This window comes from Carettochelys insculpta, chromosome 2, assembly GCF_033958435.1.
Source record: "Carettochelys insculpta isolate YL-2023 chromosome 2, ASM3395843v1, whole genome shotgun sequence".
In the NCBI taxonomy this organism is placed as follows: Eukaryota; Metazoa; Chordata; order Testudines; family Carettochelyidae; genus Carettochelys; species Carettochelys insculpta.
In genome coordinates this window covers 105,316,655-105,338,736 of record NC_134138.1, presented here as the reverse complement: position 1 = coordinate 105,338,736, position 22,082 = coordinate 105,316,655, and the positions used below count along the sequence as shown (strand labels likewise).

Genomic DNA, 22,082 nt, shown 5'->3' with positions numbered 1-22,082 from the left:
CCTGGCTCTGCTGCTAAAATTCAGGTTTGTCCTCTCTGTTTCAGTCAGTCTGTGCATTAATATTAACCTAACCCAGAGGGATGGTATAAGGCTATTACAAAGTACTTTCAGATTTTTTTTTGAAAGGTGCTATATAAATGTTAAGTAAAGTTGCATAATATCTTGAGTCTGACAATTAATTGCCATTTTAACAATGGGCAAATATTTTGAAATTTGTTATGTACCATTGCTTTTTATGGGCTGCAAATTTCAACTTTGACCTTTCAGATTCAGGTCATTAAAAGCTCATCAGGATTTCAAGGGCCCTTTGAGCTACAATCTTTCAAAGTGAGCTCTTATGAACTAGAACTTTACGAATTAGTAGAACTCATTATTTTGTATCACTCAGGAAAGACAAAATTTGTCATTTATATCCACAGATAAAAACTATTTCCTCAGATATTAATAATTTCTTCCATAATACTGTCATTTTGAGAATGAGGCCTCTAAATTTAGAGGAACTAAATTAATCTGAAGTCCACAGTTCTATTCAACTTATTGTAGTATAAAAAATGTTGAAGACAACTGAGCACACCTGCAAGCTCTCACAGGGACAGCTATGTCAACCAAAAGGGTAGACTGGTTCCAAAAATAATCACATCTGTGTTTTTTTTTCCTCTACATCCTACTGGGATTTTATGAAAACAAGCAGTTGCTTTTCATTATACCGCTAACTAGGACAGCAACTCTGAATTTTAAAGATATCAGTTTAAATGAAGAATTCTACATTGGGCATATGTGTCAAAACTGCATCATCTTTGGCATTCTACCTAATGACTCAGTACAGAAAATTCTGGAAATACTGATTTAATTCACCCCCCTCTGCTTGAAGAGGTACCTCTATTCATACTCCCTTGCTGTCTTATCCATGGGATTCACACCAAGGCCCCATGCCTCACAGCTAATTATATTTGTTTCATTCCATTTATTTACAACAGAGCAATAAACATCCTAATTATTTTTCACATGTGCCAATTTTTAGCAGTCAGTAGCAACACAATCAACCGCATCAAGGCCAGTTCAAACAGTTATTGAACCTGGATCTTCAGGGGACCCCATGTCAGGAGAGACCTACTCTATCAGGCACAAGCTGAGAAATCTCATTGTCATATTCACGGCTTATGACACAAAACTGCAGGACACTGATTCAAAGCTCCGTAGTGATAACTTGAGACCCCTAGGGAATAAAGATATTTCTTTATTGCAGCCTATCTGAGCAGATCCTTCTCCTCTTTGAGGAAATCCCCATCTGCTGTTCCCAAAACTCCCTCCTCAAATACATACACACTAGTTCTGCAATACAAGTGTCTATACATATATCACAGATGATACAAAAGAGTGTGTTTGTCCGTGATTTCTTTTATTTTCTAGATATATTCCTGATCACCCTCACCTTACCACACGGCTGTCCACCCTCCCTCTTGTACTTTGTATCGTTGTCTAAAGCAGTTGTGAAAGTTAACCATATTACATGGTAAATCTCATGTCTTGCAGTGAAGGACCCAGACAGTTTCACAAAGGCCTCAGAATTATATGAAAGGGACCTGAGCAACATCCTTTCCTACAAACGGCAGAACGTGAGTTTTTTTTATGGATTTCTCCACCTTTAAGGTTACTGGATTCAAATGCGTCTATGACTCTGCAACAAGCTAATAAATACAACAGTACCGAAAAAATATGTTAGCCCTTCCGTCACTGGATGAAGAAATTCCATTTGCAAAGCTGAAGCAAAAATATGGGTACTATTGTATAGCTATTTGCATTATGCTTATAAAAGACACGGACATTTTTCATGGAGTAATAATGACTGACAAGAGAGGGCAGTGATTTTGGATGTTAAATGACTATAACAGAAGGTATTGTTCAGTTCTACCATATTTTAACTACCAACATCCAATCATCTGTGCATTTGTCTGGATAAAACTTTTATTCACACATCCCTACAAAGGGGAATTGGAAAGCCAGAGACTTTTGTCTCAGCTGTGCATGCCCCTACATTTTATTTATTCGTTGTATTTAGTAGCACCTAGAGGCTCTGACACCATTGTATTAAATAAGCACTGTATGCATCTATAACACAGTGATGGTTTCTGATCCAAAGGGTGACTTCTTCAAAGGTTCATCAGTTTTTTCAGGGCCTATTTTAGAACAGCTGCTGTTTTCTGGCACAGTGCCGAAGCTGGTGTTTCTGAACCCAAATAAGTCGTTATTTTAATTTCCCAAATTCAATGAGAGAGAAAGAGAGAGAGAGACAGACAGACACACACACACTCTCTCTCCCATATTTGTCATGGACTTGTTACTAGAGTAAGTCAGAATTTTCTCCCTTCCTTCAATCTAGTGATTTCCCCCAAGCCCTTTAAAAGTCCAGCACATACTACGAAGCTGCTAAAACAAAACAAACTTCTATTTTATTTCAGGAAAGATATTCTAGGACATATGAACAAAACCCCACAACAAATGTAAAATGTTGTTCATCTACTAGGAAGAATTACAGAGAGATACTTGCAATGGCCAGATCGAATGGCTACCTACCATTTTGCTCTCTCTGGACTCCAGCAGCAAGCAAATCAGGTTCCCCAAGGCTTATATCATTCAGCCTGGTTCCTAGACATTCCATACAGAGATGTTTGCACCACTCCTCTGCCTCCAGTTCTGAAAAAATCAAATGTCACAAACAAAGACATCAGTGGAATTTTCCTCAAAGAAGCTACACCATGAAAAAAGTATTTGATCAACTTTTTTTCCCCCTAAATGATTCAGTTAGGATGAGTAACTTCTGTTTCAAAACCAGCAAAAAACAAACAATAATCCCCCACATGCTGTTTTGGCTTGATTTATGAACCTTTAAAAACCTGACCACGGTTCCTGAATTGCCTAGGAATAGGTGAAAGGTATAAAAAGCTCATTTTGCTAGGAATCAGCTCACTCATCCAGGACAACCTCCAATTTTTCTCATTTGCAAAAAACTGTGGGTGGGGGTTTTTTTTTTAATTGCGTCTTGCTTGATGGAAATAATTTAGTTCAAAATTATTTTAATGTAAAGTTATGTGAAAAGAAACAACATAGTTGCTTTAAATCCATTTTGATAAAGATTAACTGGGCTGCTTGTGTTTGGAGTCCCAAGATATCAATAGGATGGAATTAATAAGAGAATGAAGTAAACCTTACTCTAGAACTGACTTCCTTTTCTAATAAACTTCAAGTTTAATAACTTTTATAGCACCACACAAGACTTGTCACTTTTCCTGAGGTAATTTACTTTGTCAAAAATATACATTTCTTACAATATTTGAACTGTTCCAGCACTGAGTAATTCAACAGTGTTTTTACCCTATAAATATAACAGTATAAAAGACAGATGGGTGAAGTGATGGTAAACACATGTAAAGAAATTCTGTCTCCCATTCAAACATCTAGGAGAGGAAAAGAATTATGCATAAATCAATACCATGTTCATGAATTCATCATAATAAAGGAGGGCTTTTATAGAAAATCTTTGAAAGCAGTGAGTACCTTCTGAAGCCACATGGCTCTTGAAGCCAAATTCACGAAAGGTAGAAAAAATACAAACCCACTGAAACAAAACAGGCAGGTTTCTTGTGATTGCTCCCTATAAATCTTGATGGTCAACAAGGCGTTTCTAGATTCTGCAGGTTGGGATCCAGATCACAAATTTAAAAATGCAGGAGGTACGGTTAGTTTGGGCCCATCTCTAGCTGTGACCCAATGCTGCAATCAGATTCAGTCAATTTCTTGATGGTAGCTATAAGTACACGTTATTATGCCACAATGGTGATTAACTTCAGCTGTAGCCACACAAAATTAGAGCAAATTTACGGCAAGGGCAAGAGAAAGCAAGTCAAGTAGAAAGCCCAGGCAGGAGAAATATATTTTTAATACGTATGAGAAACTATTCAATAAATCAAATCAACATAACGGCAAGGCAGTCAACCGCAAGCCAATGAAGTCACTGAACTCTGAACATATATTGTCAATGCTGACAGCATATTTTAATAATTTAAATTTGGAAACTTTTTGGACGGTATAAAATATATGAAAGTATATCAATCGTTAACATAAAGCCAAATATTTGAAGACTAGATTGTACTTGCATAAATCACAGGCAAATACATATTTTATTGATTTACATAAACCACTGCCATTAACTAATTAGGCATTTTATGCAACTACATAAAGGAAAATACTGAAGTTGTAATTATATCAGATTGTAGTCACACTTGTCTTATTGTCAGTGTATAACCCATGTTTACTTATTACAAAAATCTAACAATTCAGTACCATATAAACAGTGCTTTTTTCATGCCAGTACGTGCCAGTACTGAGTATGCAAATTGGCAGCTCCAGCTGTGGGATCCCCAGCTGGGTGGCTCCTCTTTTTTTCACAGAAAAAGTACTGCATATAAATATATATATTTCTGTTTTGGAAACCCTGTTCATTCAAACAATAGAGTCTTCCTCAAGACTGCAGGGTATATGTCTACTACCAAAAGCACAAGTGATTGGCTGATGAAATTCAGTGTTCAGATGGATGTTTTAGTTTAGGCATTCCTAGCACATTTTGGATACAAAGGATTCTCTAAGTGGAGCTTTCCCCCGGATGCACACACTGACAATCTTAAATGGCTACACTTTCTTTGACTCTACTGCCACATTCTCCCTTATGGCACATGGATATATTAAGGGAATTGTAGTAGATTTCCTTCATGTGTGTGCAGACTACAAATCTGGTGCAATTGAGGCTAGAATACTTTGAGTTTCTCATTAACTGACACCAGCTTCATTCCATATGACATTGTTAGCTGTGGTTCTCTTTAGGATCAACAAGGTGCCATGCCACAGCCTGGCTATGTCTACACTATATGCCTCTTTCTAAAGACAAATGCAAATAAGGGAAATTAAACATGCAAATGAAGCATTGATTTACAAGTCTCATGCTTCATTTGTATAATCTCATCTGATCACTCTTTTTTGGAAGATTTTCTTTTTGGGGGGGAAAAAAAAGCAGTGTAGACAGGTTTTGGGTTTTTTTGTTTTTTTTTTTTAAAAAACCCTTTTCGAAAGAACCCTGTAAACCTCATTTATTTCAGAAATAAGGGTTCTTTTGAAAAAGTTTTTTTTTATTATTTTCCAAAGGAACCTTGTCTACATTGTTTTTTTTTTTGAAAAAATATCTCCCAAAAAAGTGACCAGAGAAGATTATGCAAATGAAGCACGGATTTGTAAATCAGTGTTTCATTTTCATTTTTGATTTCCCTCATTTGCATTCCTGTTTCAAAAGAGGAACGTGGTATAGATGCAGTCCTTATGAAGTACTATATCTATATGTGTACATTCCTGTGTATCCCAAAGGTACTAGGCATGCATAAACCGAAATGTTCACATGAATGTGTGTGTCCTCAGTACAGGGAAATTCTGAAATATTTGACCTATTATGATGAATCCAATCCTGCTTTCACTGAAATCACTGCTAATGTATTCATTAACTTCAGTTGAATCTGGATGAGATTCTATATGACATCTGTCAATAATGGTTGACTTTTTAGAGGCAACCACTGCATGGTACGGCAGAGTTTAGCCTGGTTTTATGTCTTCATGCCATACATTATAAGCTGTGTTTTAGGATGGCATACTCACATCTTTATTTCCTCTAATATTCAAGAATTTTGCTCTGCTAAAATAAATACCAAAGGTGAGATAAAATGTAAAGAGACAGGTGGCCCTAACTTGGAACTGCTTCTTGCAAGAGATACACAGCTAGCAGCATCCTGCAATTTGTTCCTCTGAAAAAGTAATATTGTTAGGTGCAGGACTTTTAGGCAGTTTCCCTATAGCTTTCCCTGAGCTTCCAGGTCAGTAGCTGAAGAAATATGTAATTTCTGCTCTAGCTCACTGTTCAGTCACGTTAGGAGAATTTTGTTTCTCTGTATCCTGATTCAGAAAAGCCTAGTGCCATATCTCAGAAATCCAGCATCCCAGGAAGACTATATATTGCACAGCTATGACAGGGACCCAAAGAAGGCCCTACTGAGGTCACACAGTTAGGGCAAACTGCTTAAAATGGGACAGACAACCCCCAAACACAGTGGATATTTCAATATTTAGATGTACCAAGCCAGCGCAAAACAGTTTCTACAATACCTTACTGATTGCACAGAAGTTAAAACACACTTCCCTTTTAGCAACAGACTTGGGTTTCTGCTCAGACACCCATGTCAAATATGATTACTGATTACAATTACCAAAAATACCATGCAAGAAAGTTCTACCAATTAAAAAGGATGGGACATATTACTACCCAAGCTATTTAGGTTTTACCCAAATATGCACTTACACTCATTTTTATTAACTAATCTAAAATTTTTATTAACTAACCTAGAAAAGAAAAGAAAAAAGAAAAGAAAAGAAAAGGAAAAGAAAGATGAGATGGTAGAGCTTTGTAGAGATGGTGAGCTTTGTAGTTGCAGAAAGGGTTTTTTGTTTTCTTTTTTTTCTTTTTATTTTTTTTCCCCAGAGTTAGTCCATAGGTTATAGTCCAACATTCATATTCAGGGTGTTGCAGGAGGGACTGGAGATCTCAGTTGTAGGACTCACCTTTCCCCTGGATGAGACATCAAACAGATCTGAGATGGAAGAATAAGGGCCAAGGTGTTTTTTTTGTTTGTTTTGTTTTATATGTATAGTCCCAGGACTTCTCCTGACAGCTCAGAGTCCTGAGGTGAACAATAGGAAAACATCAAAACTTTGAAGTAGGTCCATTTCCTAAGCATTGCCATTGATTAGCTGCAGAAATAACAAGAAGTCCTGTGGCACCTTAGATACCAACACATGTATTAGGTTATTAGGTTTCATGGGTAAAGCCCACCCATGCAGATTAACATGAATCTGCCTGTTCTCAAAATATGATATTGTTTTCATGTACAATTTTTCATTAATGCATTATGCTTTATACATTTGTATTAGAAAAGAAGAGTTTGAAAGATGCTGAAATACTGTTATACTGTTGTATGCTATAGCAAGTTATATGTTATAGCATGATTGTACTGGTCTCCACCAAACAATCATGATTAAACCTATACTTTCATGGAGACTGTTCTATGAACCAAAGAACTACCTGAACTGTTCTCATTCTATTGCCTAATTTACATTATATCATTACAGTATATATACTCTGTACAGAACAGTGCCATTAACTGAAGACCTTGCTATTCCAATATACTGTTCATTATTCATTATTTTCATAGCTATATAAAATGTCTGCCTTTTCCAGAATAAAAAACTGCATTAATATTAAATAAGGCAACACAAAGAATTAAATACTGATTATCATACGAAAGCTTGTATCAAACTTTAAGAAATGCTCTACAGGATTGGGGCAAAATAGGGGGGTGAGAAGGTATCTTATCAAAATCACATCGAGCCAACATACACTAAGGCTAAGGTTCAAGGCAATTGTTGTAAAAGGACCAAATCTAAAACTAATAAAATCCCACAGACTTCAGTGAATGTGTGGGGCAAACATGAGCAGGAATTGTACATTCTATCAAAAGTGTTTTATTTCTTCTTACACAAAGGTATAAAGCATATCTCTATTTTTCTCTAATTAAAGAATAAATTCCACTATTCTTACTGTTTCTGAATAGTACATACCTGACTAGCCCCACTGAAATGAACAGGGACACTCATGCAAAACCATGCTACTCACTTTGGGCAATTCTTTTAAGATATGATTTCCTGATACCATTACTCATCTAGTTTAGGGCTTTTACTCAGAAAATTGCCCCATTCATATCAGGAGCTATGCAACAGGAGTAGTGGTGGCAGAATATGGTCCCAGTGTTACTTTCCAAAAAGAAATACAGCAACTGTTCAGTATGAATAGTACTCTGACTTTTTAGTGTGAAGGAGAAATTTACTGAAAACTGCATGGAAATAGGCAGAAGCACATTTTCACAGTGGACAGCTGTTCAGCTATATCGAGATTACAGTGATTTGTCAACAGAAGTTTTTTGTTGGAAGATATCTTCTGACAAAACTTCTTTCCACAGATTGCAGTCAAATTGCCAAACAATCCGCTCTGTCGATAGAGAGCGGCTGCCACGTGATTTCTGCCACGATATGCAAATTAGTCTAATGAATATGCACATTGGTCATGCAAATAAGCTGCTATTTTGCATTTTCAAGACTGCTTATTTGCATCAAACTGTCAGGACTAGGGCTCAGTGCAGACACAGCCACAGACACTGTCAGCTGCAAGGATCTGCCACAGAAATTAGGCAATTTCCAAGTACCACCAATCTATCTCCTGTTATGCAATCATCAGATGAAAATTGCAAAAATAAAGTAACTGCTTCATGGGATCAATATAAACATTGTCAGTCACATCTTCAAAAAGGGTCTTTTCAGCAACGACACGTAATGACTCCTGTGGGAATTCTGCATCCCAAAAATGTGTGCATAATATTTTAAAATTCTGCAAATTTTATGCCCAGAAGTGGGGCCATGGAGCTGGGAGATCACCTTGAAGCCCTCCTTACCCAGGAGTGCAGCAACGAGGCTGCACCCAGCCCAGACACAGGGTTAGGGTTGGGCCTGCCACAGAAACACCCCAGGGCCCTGGCCTTGTGTGTCAAGTGCACCAGATACAGGCAAGCAAGCTCAGCCTTGCAGGATCCAAGTGATGATGACAGTGTGGTGAATCTAGATGTGGTTTCTCTGTGGGGCAGCTCGGTGGGAAATATGGATAAACAGAGGCTCATGGGGCAGAGGGTCCGGGTGCAAGGACAGTGGGACTCTGCAGGAGGGTGCGGGGGTGAAAGTGGTTGGTGCTCAGTGGGGCTTCATGGGATGGGGCCTGTGTGTAGAAGACTCATAGGGGTGAGCCAACCCTCCCTCTCCTGGGCAGCTCTGTGCTTGCAGAAATTGGAAGTGGGAACTGTAGCTTATGCCTCCCAGGCCCCACATCCCTCTGTTTGGGTGGGCAATGCCTTTTTGCAATAGCTTCCCTTTCCGCCAGCTGCTCTTAGCACAGCATACAATGCACCCTCACTGCTGGGGAGAGGGGCATAAGACTCTTACAACTTCCCCTGGCTTCCCCATCATTTTCTATGGAGAAACAAAGAATAATGCCCAATCATGAATTCTGAGTGCACGCACTGGCACAGAATTCCCCAACCAGCGCCATATATATTGAAGGTCCTTGCATCAAGTTACACAGCCGCTGCTTAGGACAGCAGTGTCCAATATGCTTGGTGAACGGGACACCAAGATGTGCTGCAATGGAGCATCCTCTGCCTGCTCTGTGCATGTGCCCCCCCGCCCCAGTTCTTGGCACAAGCGCACAGCAGCAACAGTGGTGGCAGTGACTTGAGCTGTGGCCCAGAGCAGCTAGTGCCACTCCAGCTGTGGTGCCAGCCATGGGGCCCGGCGCAGCTCCAGCCACAGGGCTTGGTGCAGCTCCAGCCTCAGGACCCACATTACTTACACGTCTCCAGCAGTGGGGCCTGGTGCCAGCACAGCTTGTGTAGCCTGGAGGCTCCAGAGTGGCAGCAGTGGCTCTGGTGAGTCACTGGGAGTTGGGGAGGGGTGCCTGGCTCTGCAGAGGGGCAGCATGTGCTTGGCTTGGGAGAGGGGTGGGAGGGCAGGGCTCTGACGATCCTGAAATTTCTGCTGGACACCACTGACTCAGGATATGTCGTTAATACTACAATTTATGTGACTCAAAAGTATCATCAACCTAGTTCAAATTCAATTTCCCCAACACAGACTTTGTTTCTGCTGGGAGACTGAAGAATGATCTCTTAATGAAGAGGGGAATTAACTACCTTCTGTACAAGGCTTAACTGGGTCCCGTTTTCTGCCACCACAGCTCCAAATCTCATACAAATGAGAATTCATGTTCATGCAAACACACAGTCTGGGAGTTATTTAATCCTCAGTAATATTTCAAAATAAAAATCTCATTTTTCAAGGGACAAGTGTAATTGATGAGGGTCAGAATACTGACAGACAAGATAAATCGCTACAGCAATTCTCTCTTCTCATCTGTCCTGACCAATGCTGATGTGAAAAGATTGATGAAATTTCTAGAGCAGGGATTAGGAACCTCTGGCCTGCAGTCCAGATCCAGAACACAGTTTGCCTTGATTTTGGACCCCAAGCCTCAAGATTCCCCTCCCCAGGATCCAGCCCAGCCCCCTCCTTCCTACTCAGACCCTACCCCCAGCCCGTTCCTGCACCATTCCTCCCACCTAGACCATCCACCCTCAGCCTGTTCCTACATCCTCCCTCCCTCTCACACCTGAAAGCTGATATCCAGCCTGCTCCCGCACCCTCCCTCCTGCCCAGACCTCACACATACTCCCCAGCAGCCCCCTCCTGCACACTGATTTCCCCAATTTTGGTCCCATCCCAAGTCACCAGAATAGCTAACCTGGCCTAGGGAAGCTCTGAAACTCAGTCCCCAGGTTTCCACCCTCCTACCTGTGGTGCTGGAGCATGAGGGGACTGAGGAGTCTCAGTCAGGCACCACATCAGCAAGGATTTTGTGGATTTTTTTGTTTGTTTTTAAATGCTTCTCACTTTTATGTGACCCAACTGATTTTTCTGTGGTCGGTAACCCCATCCCAAGCAAGGTTCCCAAACGCTGTTCTAGAACATCTATATACACCAGCACAACCACATACGTAGTGGTGATATCCATGTAATAACTGAACAAATATATATAAAAATATCGTATAATAGCCTATCCATACTGGGATTTGATACTATTGGTCGCCACCATGGCATCTGAGCTCCACCCACATAAATTAGTAGACATAGAGAAATACCTAGTGGACTTGATGGAGTTTACCTTTTTGGGGGGGTAAACAGTCTGCCTGAGATAGGGGCTTTTGCTTTGATTTATTTTTACACTTTATTAAATATCTTCTCAACCTCCCTCCCCTTTTTATTTTTGTTTAGTTGAAAGGGATCTATTGGGTATAAGGGGATGTCTGTGTTGCAAGTATTCTTTGGGCACAAAGGCTTTGAAAAGCATCACTTGTACTCTGCCACTACTGACTTTTAAAAGAAAACTATACAAAACGTGTTCCCTTCTTTGTTTCCCTTATGCCCAAAATATTACATTTCACTCAAAATTATGTCAGAATGAGATTCAGAACAGGCAACGATTGATACTGAATCAGTGATCTAAAGGTATGACCTCTTGCTCCCCATTAGAGCTAGAAATGGGAACTTCCTGATATTAAATAGCTAGATTCTGGCCCCATTTTCCAATGGCATAAAATACTGCCAGCATACTGTACTAGGGTCAGTAGTGTGCCATCATACCTTAGTACTACGATATATTGTATGCACTTCTACTAAGAATAAATTAAGTTTTAGTCATATATAACTTCGCATTCATACAGTTGTACTATTAGCTAAAGAATACACTGTGTATTGGTTCTATTACTCTTGTATTAGACTTTTATCACATATTCCTTATATTTCTCAATATATTTCTATTCGACAGTAATACAAAACTTATCTTCTTACACCGCACAAATACACTGATCAAGTCCTAAATGTTTTTGTTATATAATTCTTACCTTAAATTAATGATGTACTTTCATTCTCTATTTGAAATGGATCATTACATTTCCAATACCATTTTTTCATCCAAAATATTTTGGATTTAATGAAAATATTAAAACTTGTTCAAGCTAGCAAAACATAACACACATCATTCGCCTCCTCCCCCAAATTTTTTTCCCCTCTAATGAAATAGTACTTTACTTTGTACATAGATCAGGTAGTTTTAGATTTGTGATTTTCAAAGTGAGTCACCCGTACCTATAACATAATCTTAAACATGTGGCCATCCATCTCCATCAATTCTGAGAAGTGGTTTTCTTTTGTCCTCTTTTTTTTGTTCTTTTTTGTTTATGTTTTTTAAATGAGGACACTCTTAGGAAGCACAAAACTGAGGGTGAAATCCTTAACCTACTGAAGTCTATAGAAATTCTGTCATTGTTTTCAGGACGGCCAACGTTACCTACAGAGGCAATGACTCAGAAAATAAAGCATTGCTGAGCCAGAGCCTAGATGTTTCTATACAGTACTAAAAATTGAACCCTATTCCAACTATCTGACATTCTCCACCAAGGCTGTGTCTACACGTGCCCCAGACTTCGAAATGGCCATGCAAATGGCCATTTCGAAGTTTACTAATGAAGCGCTGAAATGCATATTCAGCGCTTCATTAGCATGCGGGCGGCAGCGGCGCTTCGAAATTGACGAGCCTTGCTGCCGCGCGGCGCGTCCCGACGGGGCTCCTTTTCGAAAGGACGCCACCTTCTTCGAAGTCCCCTTATTCCCATGAGCTCATGGGAATAAGGGGACTTCGAAGTAGGCGGGGCCCTTTCGAAAAGGAGCCCCGTCTGGACACGCCGCGCGGCTGCAAGGCTCGTCAATTTCGAAGCGCCGCTGCCGCCCGCATGCTAATGAAGCGCTGAATATGCATTTCAGCGCTTCATTAGTAAACTTCGAAATGGCCATTTGCATGGCCATTTCGAAGTCTGGGGCACGTGTAGACACAGCCCAAGAAAAACAACTAGAAGATTAATCAGGATGACTGGAGATTGATGGAACTTATCACAAAGGGTGAAAAGGTTTCAAAACTCAATAGCATTCTGCTAAATTATAACTCAGATCCTTCTTATATTGGAAATGTGCTATCAAAAGATGGTTCTGATTACGTGTCTTTCACCCTTATGCAGGGTAATGGAGAACTTCCTAAAAACATGAGGACTCTGCAAGCATAGTTAAAAAAAAACTGTAGCAGTAGCAGGGAACATCGTTCACTGAGAAAGAACCCGATTACTAACCTGTAATAACTGGAGTTCTTTAAGATGCATTGTCGCTATGTATAGAGCACTTGACATTCCACATGAGCTTCATGTCCCCAAGGGTGAATAACTTGCCCTAGCATTATTGCCTTAATCCAGACATGCACCCTCCCTCTGCTATATACTCCACAAGAAAAATACAGAGGGGCTGTCAGAAGGACACAATTTCAGTACCTTCTTACTGATAATTTCCATGATAGGATCTAAGGCAATGGGGAAGGTGACTACAAAGTGCATTACATGCAGACCCAATGCATCTAGAACAGGAAACCGCAACCAAACTAGTGAGAATAGCCATTTTTTTTTTCAAATTCAGTTACAAAGCCAATACTTCAAGAGCCGGAATGCATGTGATAGGATGAGACAGTCCTTAATAAAAAATGTCAAACCATAATTTTGTAACCCCTGTTTTCAGAACTGCACACACACAATGATTTGTATGAGTTAGAAAGTTTAAGTCACTTTCACCTCCGGACTGGAAAGCAAATGAGGACAAGGAAAATGCTGCACCTGGGGATAAGCTCATAAGCAGGAAGGAGCAATGTTTGCATCAACCCTTCATGTCCTCCACACATGCTTTGGCTCTACCCCCTTGGGTCCCCAATCCCGCCCCCCCATCTCCAGGCTTTACCTGCCTCAGCCCCCAAATCCACCTCTCCCATTCCCAAGCTGTACCCCTCTCAGCCCCAAACCTGCCCCCCACATCCCCAGACTTAAAACACCTCAACTGACAAGCTCCTCCAGCTGCCTGCAGGGTGGCTTATGGCCCTTCTTGCAGAAGGTCCTGTACAGCTTGAATTGCAGGTGTCCAGTGTACTGGTGCGTGTGCTCGAGCTCAAGCTCAGCCAGCAGAAGGCGATACTGCTTGGTCAGCTCCGCACGCTGCTGCTGCTGTGGCCAAATCCCCCCAATGCCCTGCCAACTGTTAAACCAATTAAATTTAGTTCTATTGTTTCAGTGGCGGCAGGGCAGGGAGCCACAAGAGGAGTCAGCGATTGCAGCATCCAGAGCTGCAAATGACTCCTTAAAGAGCTGTATGCCGCTCCATAGCCGCAAGTTGCCGACGCCTGATCTAGAAGAACTCTTGTTACTACAAGGTGTGTAACTGATCCTCCCTCTTCAAATGCTTGTCCCTATGTGCAATACACTTGAGGCAACTCACAAGCCATGTCCCTCCTGAAGAGGGAGCTCCTCTAGCCCTGTACTGCTATTGAATGCAGGACTGCCCTGTCCAAGGAGCCATCTGAGGCAGATGCTGCTTGCAGCATCAAACAATGCCTTATGAAAATGTGCACAGAGACCCAGCCTGCTGCTCTGAAGATGTCAATAACAGGGATATTTTGAACCCTTGTAGCACCAGGACTGATTGGCTGAAAAGGCAGGGCAAAAAATACTCACAGGACAGCAGCGGTGCTGACAGCTGCCATGGGCTGGGGGCAAAGTGGAAAGGGGGTCCAGCTCCCCACTCCTTCAGGTAGGAGGGGGCAGGATTTAGGGCTGTCAGCCCCCACTCTTTCTAGGAGCTACCTGCAGGGCAGCAGCACAACACTCCATTGCATTTCAAAGGGACCCAGAACTCCAGCTGCTGCTTTATCTGTGGCAGTGGCTGGAGCTCTGGGCCACTTTGAAACAGCAGGCCTTGGGGCAACACCCCATTTTGACACCCCCCTCCCTGCCCATCTTTCCCTTCGTTGGCAGCTCTGCGGGCCAGCTGGACTGTTGTCCACTCCAGAAAGTGGATGTGGAGCATTAACACCCAAGAGAGCCACATCGTTTGACCATCTACTCCTTCCAGATGGGTCTGTGACCATAATCCTCATTAGCCATGGTGGGAGTGGGGGTAACTGAACTGGACCTCCATGCACTTCTTTCCTTGATCCACCACAACACAAGGGACTCCAGGATGCTTTGAGGAACCCACATTAATGGGCTGAGCTGTGTCTGCCAGAGAGTGTAGTCTGGCAGCAGCTTGGCAGCCCCCTTTATGTGCTTGGTGAGGAGGGGTGCATGTATGGAGGGAGTACGTCCTGCTAAATTGTGCAACTTATAGGCACAATCACAAAGAAAAAGAATGAAGTTGAAAGATAGAAGTCAGTGGTGAGGTCTGTAATGAATGACAACATGTACAGGCCACACTGTAAACCCTGTACACTAGTGAAAAGGGATTAATTGTGAACTGCTGTACGAACTCACAGAGGCCGTGTCTACACGTGCCCCTCCCTTTTGGAACGAATTGGGAATAAGGGAATTTCGAACAGTGGCACTTATTTCAAAGCGCCTGCGTCGATACAGCCAGCCTGTGTTCCAAAAGCAGCACTTCCGAAGCAGGACTGACCACCGTTCTGCTAATGAGGCACTGAATATGCATGCTAGTGCCTCATTTACCTGTTCTGAAGTGCCTTATTAACACGCCCCTGACAAAAGGGAGGGGCACATGCAGACTTGTCCAGAGTATAAAATACCTCACCAGTGATCCCTGTAAGCCGTGAGCTTGCGCAGCCACTCAGAGATTCAAATGCCAGCCAGCTGATTAGCAGAGCACACACAGCTAGGTGTTTTGATTGTACTAGCGATGCACATTTGCACGTGCCTGGTCGCACATAAAATTTTTTTACTTTGCACATAGATGGAAAATATCCACATGGAGATGGAAATGCCTGGAAGGTAAACAGCAGAATCCTTACTCCCACTGCTGGGCTATCTGCACTGCTGACCTGTGCCTGAAGGAGAGAGCGGCCATCACAGGGCCTCTGGCTCCCCTCTGGCACAGGTGGACAGGCTGGGAGGAGGGCAGAGTACTGGCCAATAAAACTAAGCTGGTGCTGAGTGGGGAGTACACTGCCCCAGGTAGAGTGATGACACAGCTTATTCCTCCTGGAACAAGGGAGAAACAGGGACTGAACGATTACTCTGTGAATCACAGCTGTGCCCTAGTGTGCTCCTGGAGTGATGCAATTATGCATCGTCCCTTCCACAGGGCTCAGGGTAATGCAAATATAGTTTTGATGTAGCCCACTGAGGTCAATGGGAGTAGTCCTCTGAGCAAATGCCCTCCAATATGAGGAAAGGATTCACAGCCTAGCACTAAATCGTCTGCTCTCATATTGCTTGTTTGGATTCTAGGCCGAATTGTTTATAAAACTTGATAGAGTCCTGGAATAATAACATTTTTTCTGTCAGTGAAATGCAAGTCTATATTCTCTCATCTCTTTGCAGTACAGAAAACAATATTCTGAAGTTGATATGTACAGCGAACATAACATCTCAAAATGATGTTGTTTTTGTTAAGTGAAAAAAAAAAACAAGTGGTGAGAAAATTGAACACTGCCATTTGTGAAACAGAGACACATTTGGCTGCACCGAGTCTCAGCGTACACTTCAGATGAGAGAAAGGACAATAAACCCACTGTTTGTAATGCCTTTGTTTACTCTCTGCATTAATACTCTTAAATAGCAAATGGCTTTCAATACCTTTCTCCTGTCTGCTTGTGTACCATGGCCTAGTTCTGTCTTCTGGAGAAAAATAGGAAATGAGGAGGGGTGGGGTGGGGGTGGGGAAACAACCTGGAAGAAGAAAAAACAGCTCTTGATTTTGAAATACATGAGGGTAACTCAGGTTTTGCTGATTTTTTTATAAGCTATATACTGGGCACTTAGGTCTTCTCTGGCTCAAGGCATTAGAAATAGCTACAGCAACAGCAGCTCCTGGATCACTGAAGCTGAGTGAGCAGCAGAGCTCTCTTCTTTGTTCACATTCTGATAAGGGCTTGTACACACAAATCTTTCTTCTCATTCTCAGAATTAATCTTGAAACCTGCCTTGGAGCAGAACTGCTGGAATCCAGGAAAAGCGATGAAACCATGTGGTTTAATTTGTACATGTTGTAAAGAAGATCTCATTAAGTAACTACTGCACATGGAACAGGGGTCATTTGCTCCCCACAAAACATCACTCACCATTCTGGGTTATGAGGTGGCTGTAGAATAGCAATATCTTAAAAATAGATAAATATTGCAATTGAAATATAGGACTGCTCATCTAAGTAGTTGGTCACAATCTGGAGCCAAGGAGAAGGAAGATGAGCTGAGCTGACTCTGTTAAAATTTAAACTCCCGCTAAGCCAAAGGAGCACTGGGGTGTCAGCTGCAGGAGTTGTCCTTCTGATCTTAATGACAGCAAAAAATACTTCACTGCCTTTAAAATAATCTACTAAACAGTAATTTATCAAAAGCTTTTCCAAATATGATTATTTTTATGCCACCTAATATCTACCTTTGGTCTTCCACAGCTTTTTAAGGAGATGGAAAGTGGCTTGCAGTGGATTATAGATTGAAAAAAAAATATATATATATATAAACAACTAGGAGGTCATACTCAAATATGCTAAATATGAGTCAACAGTGTGACACTCTTGCCAAAAAACAAAAAAATAATAAAAAAAGAAACATCATTCTAGGATGTATCAACAGGAGTGTTGTTGGCAAGACACGAGATGTAATTTTACCACTCTGTTCAGTGCTGATTAGGCTTCAACTGGAATATTTGCTTAGTCTGGAAAAGAGCAGACAGTGTGGACATAACTTTCATATACCGAGAACATTGTTATACAGAGGAAAGAGAAACATTATTCTCCTTAACCTCTGATGATAGGACAAAAAGCAATGGGCTTATTGCAGGAAGGGAAGTTTAAGGTTGGACCTTAGGAAAAAAGTTTCTAACTGCAAGGGTGATTAAGCATTGGAATAAATTGCCTAGGGAGGCTGTGGGATATTTGCCATTATCTAACATGCTCTTAAAAATCTCCAAATCTCTGTCAGGGATGACCTAGATGTGGTTAGGTCCTGCCATGAGTGCAGGGGACTGGACTTGATGACCTCTTGAGGTCCTTTCCAGTTCTAATATGCTATGATTCTAACTTCAGGTGATACAGTGGTTGGTCTAGTGGAGAACACTTACTATCTCCTTGCTAAGCAGTCTATCCCTTTTAATCTTCAGTAAGAGGCTCAGATTTTTCTGCATTCTCCCATCTCTCTTCACAATGCCACACTCATGGCTATAATTTAGCAACTAATGACAGATAAATGAAAATATTTAACTGATATCTAATCCAGCCAGTCTATAGCTAGTGTTGAGGGCACTTTACTACACTAAACACAACTCTTTAGCTCTAACTAGCCTCTGAGAACTTCATCTCAACTTCTTTCCAACACAGATGCTCTAAGGAATATTATCTGGTTACATAAAAGCGGCAAACTCTACAATAGGTAGGCCAGGTAGCATTCACTTCCAGTCCCAACAAGAGTATACTGCTGAAAACCTAAATGGCCTGTAGTGAAAATCTAAATTACATGAGAACATAAGAATGGCCATACTGGGTCAGTCCAAAGGTCCATCCAGCCCAGTAGCCTCTCTGCTGACAGTGGCCACTACCAGGTGCCCCAGAGGGGGTGGACCGAAGACAATGATCAAGTGATTTGTTTCCTGCCATCCGTCTCCAGCCTCTGACAATCAGAGCCCAGGAACACCATTCCTACTCATGGCTAATAGACTTTTATGGACCTAACCTCCATGAATTTATCTAGCTCCTTCTTAAATTCTGTTACAGTTCTCGCCTTCACAGTCTCCTCTGGCAAGGAGATCCACAGGTTAACTATGCACTGAGTGAAGAAGAACTTCCTTTTATTAGTTTAAAACCTGCTACCCCTTAATTTCATTTGGTGTTCTCTAGTTCTTGTATTATGGGCACAAGTAATAACTTCTCCTTATTCACCCTCTCCACACCTGCCATAATTTTATATACCTCTATCATGTCCCCCCTCGGCCTCCTCTTTTCTAAACTGAAAAGTCCCAATCTTTTTAGCCTTTCCTCATATGGGGCCTGTTCCAAGCCCCTAATCATTCCAGTTGCCCTTTTCTGAACCTTTTCCAGTGCCAGGATATCTTTTTTTAGGTGGAGACCACATCTGTACACAGTATTCAAGATGTGGGTGTACTAAATAATTGGAGATGCACATCTCCTAGAACTGGAAGGGACCTTGGGAGGTCTTCTAGTCCAGTCCCCTGCCCTCTTGGCAGGACCAAGCACCGATCCCTAAATGGCCTCCACAAGGATTAAACTCACAACCCTGGGCTTAGCAGGCCAATGCTCAAGCCACTGAGCTATCCCTCCCCCAAAACACTTTGCTAGATCCTCATCTGAGAGGATTGGCTGCAATGGAGTTTTCTTACCCAAAACTTCCAGACACAGAATTATAGAATAAAACTACAATCCCATAGCCAGAATTATAATGAGTCTGAATTTTCAAAAATATTGTACATGCCTTTGTTGTTGATGATGATCAATAATGTGAAGCTATTTATTAGAAAGGAGTAGGTGAGATGGATTGTATTACAGATTTTTCAACAACCTTTCTGCATATCAACTTTGCTGCATTAACCTCCATGCATAAAAAAGGGGAAATACTATTTTTTCTATTTCAAAGAAATGTTCTGACATTTAAAACATTGAACACCACCACTAGATCCTTGGGTAAAAGTTGCCATAGAAGTGCAAAATACTATAATCAAAACCTTCAAAACTGAGCACCTCGAAGTACGCATCTACTTAAACACAATAGCTGTGTCTAGACTAACAAGTTCTTTCAAAATATTTTTTTCAAAGCATGTGGCCTTTTGAAATATCCAATGGCGTGTCTACACACAAAACACGTTCTTTCTAACGTAATTTTGAAAGAACACAGCGCCCCTTTTGAAAGTACTTTTCCACTCCCATTTCAGGAAGAGCATCTCTCTCAAAAGACAGTAGACACTCTGCAGCCTGCTCTTTTGAAAGAGCAGTCCTCCATGGTGCCAGCCGGCTGACGCACAGAGACACCTTGGCCTGCCCTACGGAAGCTCTATGCTTCCTGTGTTCAGCCACATTTAAAGTCACAGGGACCTAAAGAAGCTGTGTCAGGAAGCTGAGAGCATGCTAGAAGCAACACAGACACAAGCTGGTGGCAGTATGCCTGTCAGCTGTTTCAGTAAACACCTGAGGTACCCAAACGCCTCATAGCCAGGGACCCCACAACTCCCAGGGGGCCATCACTGAGCTGGCAAAGGAGCCCAGCCAGGGTACCAAAAACAGGGCCCCATCTGGGTTGGAGCCAGAGCTGTGGGACCCCCTCGGCCTGTGGGGAAATGAGCAGGTCCTGCTGCAGACCGTCAGCTGGCACTGGAACACCGCAGCATTCAGCTGCCTCTCTGCTGGCCTCACCACCCGTGAACACCCTCGTCCCCGCACCCTGGATGAGGTGAGGTCCAAATTAAAGGAACTCAGGTAGGTGCACTGCAAGGCCAGGGATGCGGCTGGCCATTTGGAGGCAGCGCTCACCTTCCCCCACTCTGAGAAGCTGGACCTTCTCCTAGGGGCAAAGGAGGCAGCCCCCTGAGTAGTGGTGCTTGACACTACAGGGCCTGAGTCAGGGCCCAAGCCACAGTGGGGGGACCAGACAGGTCCCTTGGGCATGACCACCCCTCAAGAGTTGGAACAAGAGCTGGAGCCCACCAGCAATGTCTATGGCTCCAGTGATGGGATACTCATCATTGCCATCCTATCCAGGTCCTCAAGCCAGGCACTTTCCACCTGGGTCTCCCCAAACTTCCTCAAGGGACCTCAGGTAGATACCAGGCATTTCAGATACCCCAGGGCCCCCGGACCATCAGACAGCGGGTGGGGGTCATGGCTGGGCTGTGGGACTGATGGGTTCTCTCTCTCTCTGCTTTTGTCTCCACAACTCTGCCATCTAATGGACGGGCAAGCCCTGTCCAGGGCCCGAGGAGCCCAGCAGCAACCGCTGAGGGGGCTGACCCCCCCACCTCTGGTGCCCATGCAGATCCACAGAAGGGTGCAACGCCGCCGCCACCATGATAAGGAGCCTGCCGCCACCCACATGGCCACCTGGCAGAAGCAAAACACCATCCTGCAGGTGTGACTGGCAATGGGGTGTGAGGCCTCGAATTAGGTGGTGGTTGCCCTTTGCACCCTCACTTGGGCCATGACTGCCCTTACCTACAGGAGGACAGCCCCAACAGCTGCCTTGCCCACTCCAAACTGGTGCCTCGCTGACCGGGGGCTCTTTGGGGTTGGCTAACTTCCATATTGCATGGCAACCCGCTTCTCCGGGGAGTTTCCTGGTGCTGGGAGGTGGGAGCCAGCCAGTGGCACAGCTCCAGAAACATTCACTTAGTTATGAGCAAGTTCTGGAGACAGCAGTCATTGTTTCACTCCCCCATGATGAGCCAGTCCCACCACTCAGCACTGGTGAGATAGGTGCTGGATCGCCCAGGGGAGGGGGCATAGACGTTGCCCCATGGGGGAGGCCTGTAGGAAGGCATCCAGGCAGCTGGCCCCCTGCAGGTACTAGAGGATGACTAGGAGCACTATGGCCATTAGGTGGACCACAGCCTTGAGAAATTCCCCATCAGGGAGCTGCTGGGGATCCATCATGTACTTTGCAATGGCACCACTCTGTGCATGGGGTCTGCTGTGCTCCAGACAGCCTGGCAGCCCTCAGCATGTGCAGGCAACGGTGTTGGGGAGGGGCCCTTTAAGGTAGCAGCTGGTTGTGGCCCCCAGAAGGGCTTGTCAGCCATGCAACCCCATCCATGGTGTTTCCTGATTCGTTCTTTCAAAAGAGCACCCAGAGCTGTATGGATGCTTTCTTTCGAAAAGAGCAGACCAGTCTGTCGAAAGAGTGGATTGAAAGCTCAATTCACTTTTTGTGTGTAAAAGGTGATCAAAAGGCGATCTTCCAGAAGATACCTTGCGGAAGATCACTTTTCAAAAAAATGCTGTAGTGTAGACGTAGCCAAAGTGATTCCCAGTAATGTTGAAAACTTGCAACTCTTCGAGTAAATGAGTGTTACGGATGTTCAGAGTGATTAGAATTCAGTCCACTTCCCTTCATGGGGGTAAAAACACACAGTTGAACCAAAATATATATAGTTGGCAATTCATCAGTATTGTTAACAATATCTAGAGCTAGGTTGGTATTATGCTGTGATTTCCATTTGTAAAATGCAGATGAAATTACACTGAATGACAGAACACATCCTAGTTACAGCAAAGGCTGCAGAAACATGTTGCTGGTG

The 22,082-nt window shown here is 42.8% G+C and overlaps 1 protein-coding gene across 2 annotated transcripts in view; it reads right to left on the bottom strand.

Moving 5' to 3' along the window:
- Nucleotides 1–22,082, bottom strand: part of DOK6 (docking protein 6) — a 420,268-nt gene that overhangs the window by 172,862 nt on the left and 225,324 nt on the right. For both annotated transcript variants that reach the window (XM_074985856.1, XM_074985858.1), the window contains exon 4: nucleotides 2,575–2,694. In XM_074985856.1, coding sequence (XP_074841957.1) covers nucleotides 2,575–2,694 — 120 coding nt within the window. The remainder of the gene's footprint in view (nucleotides 1–2,574; nucleotides 2,695–22,082) is intronic.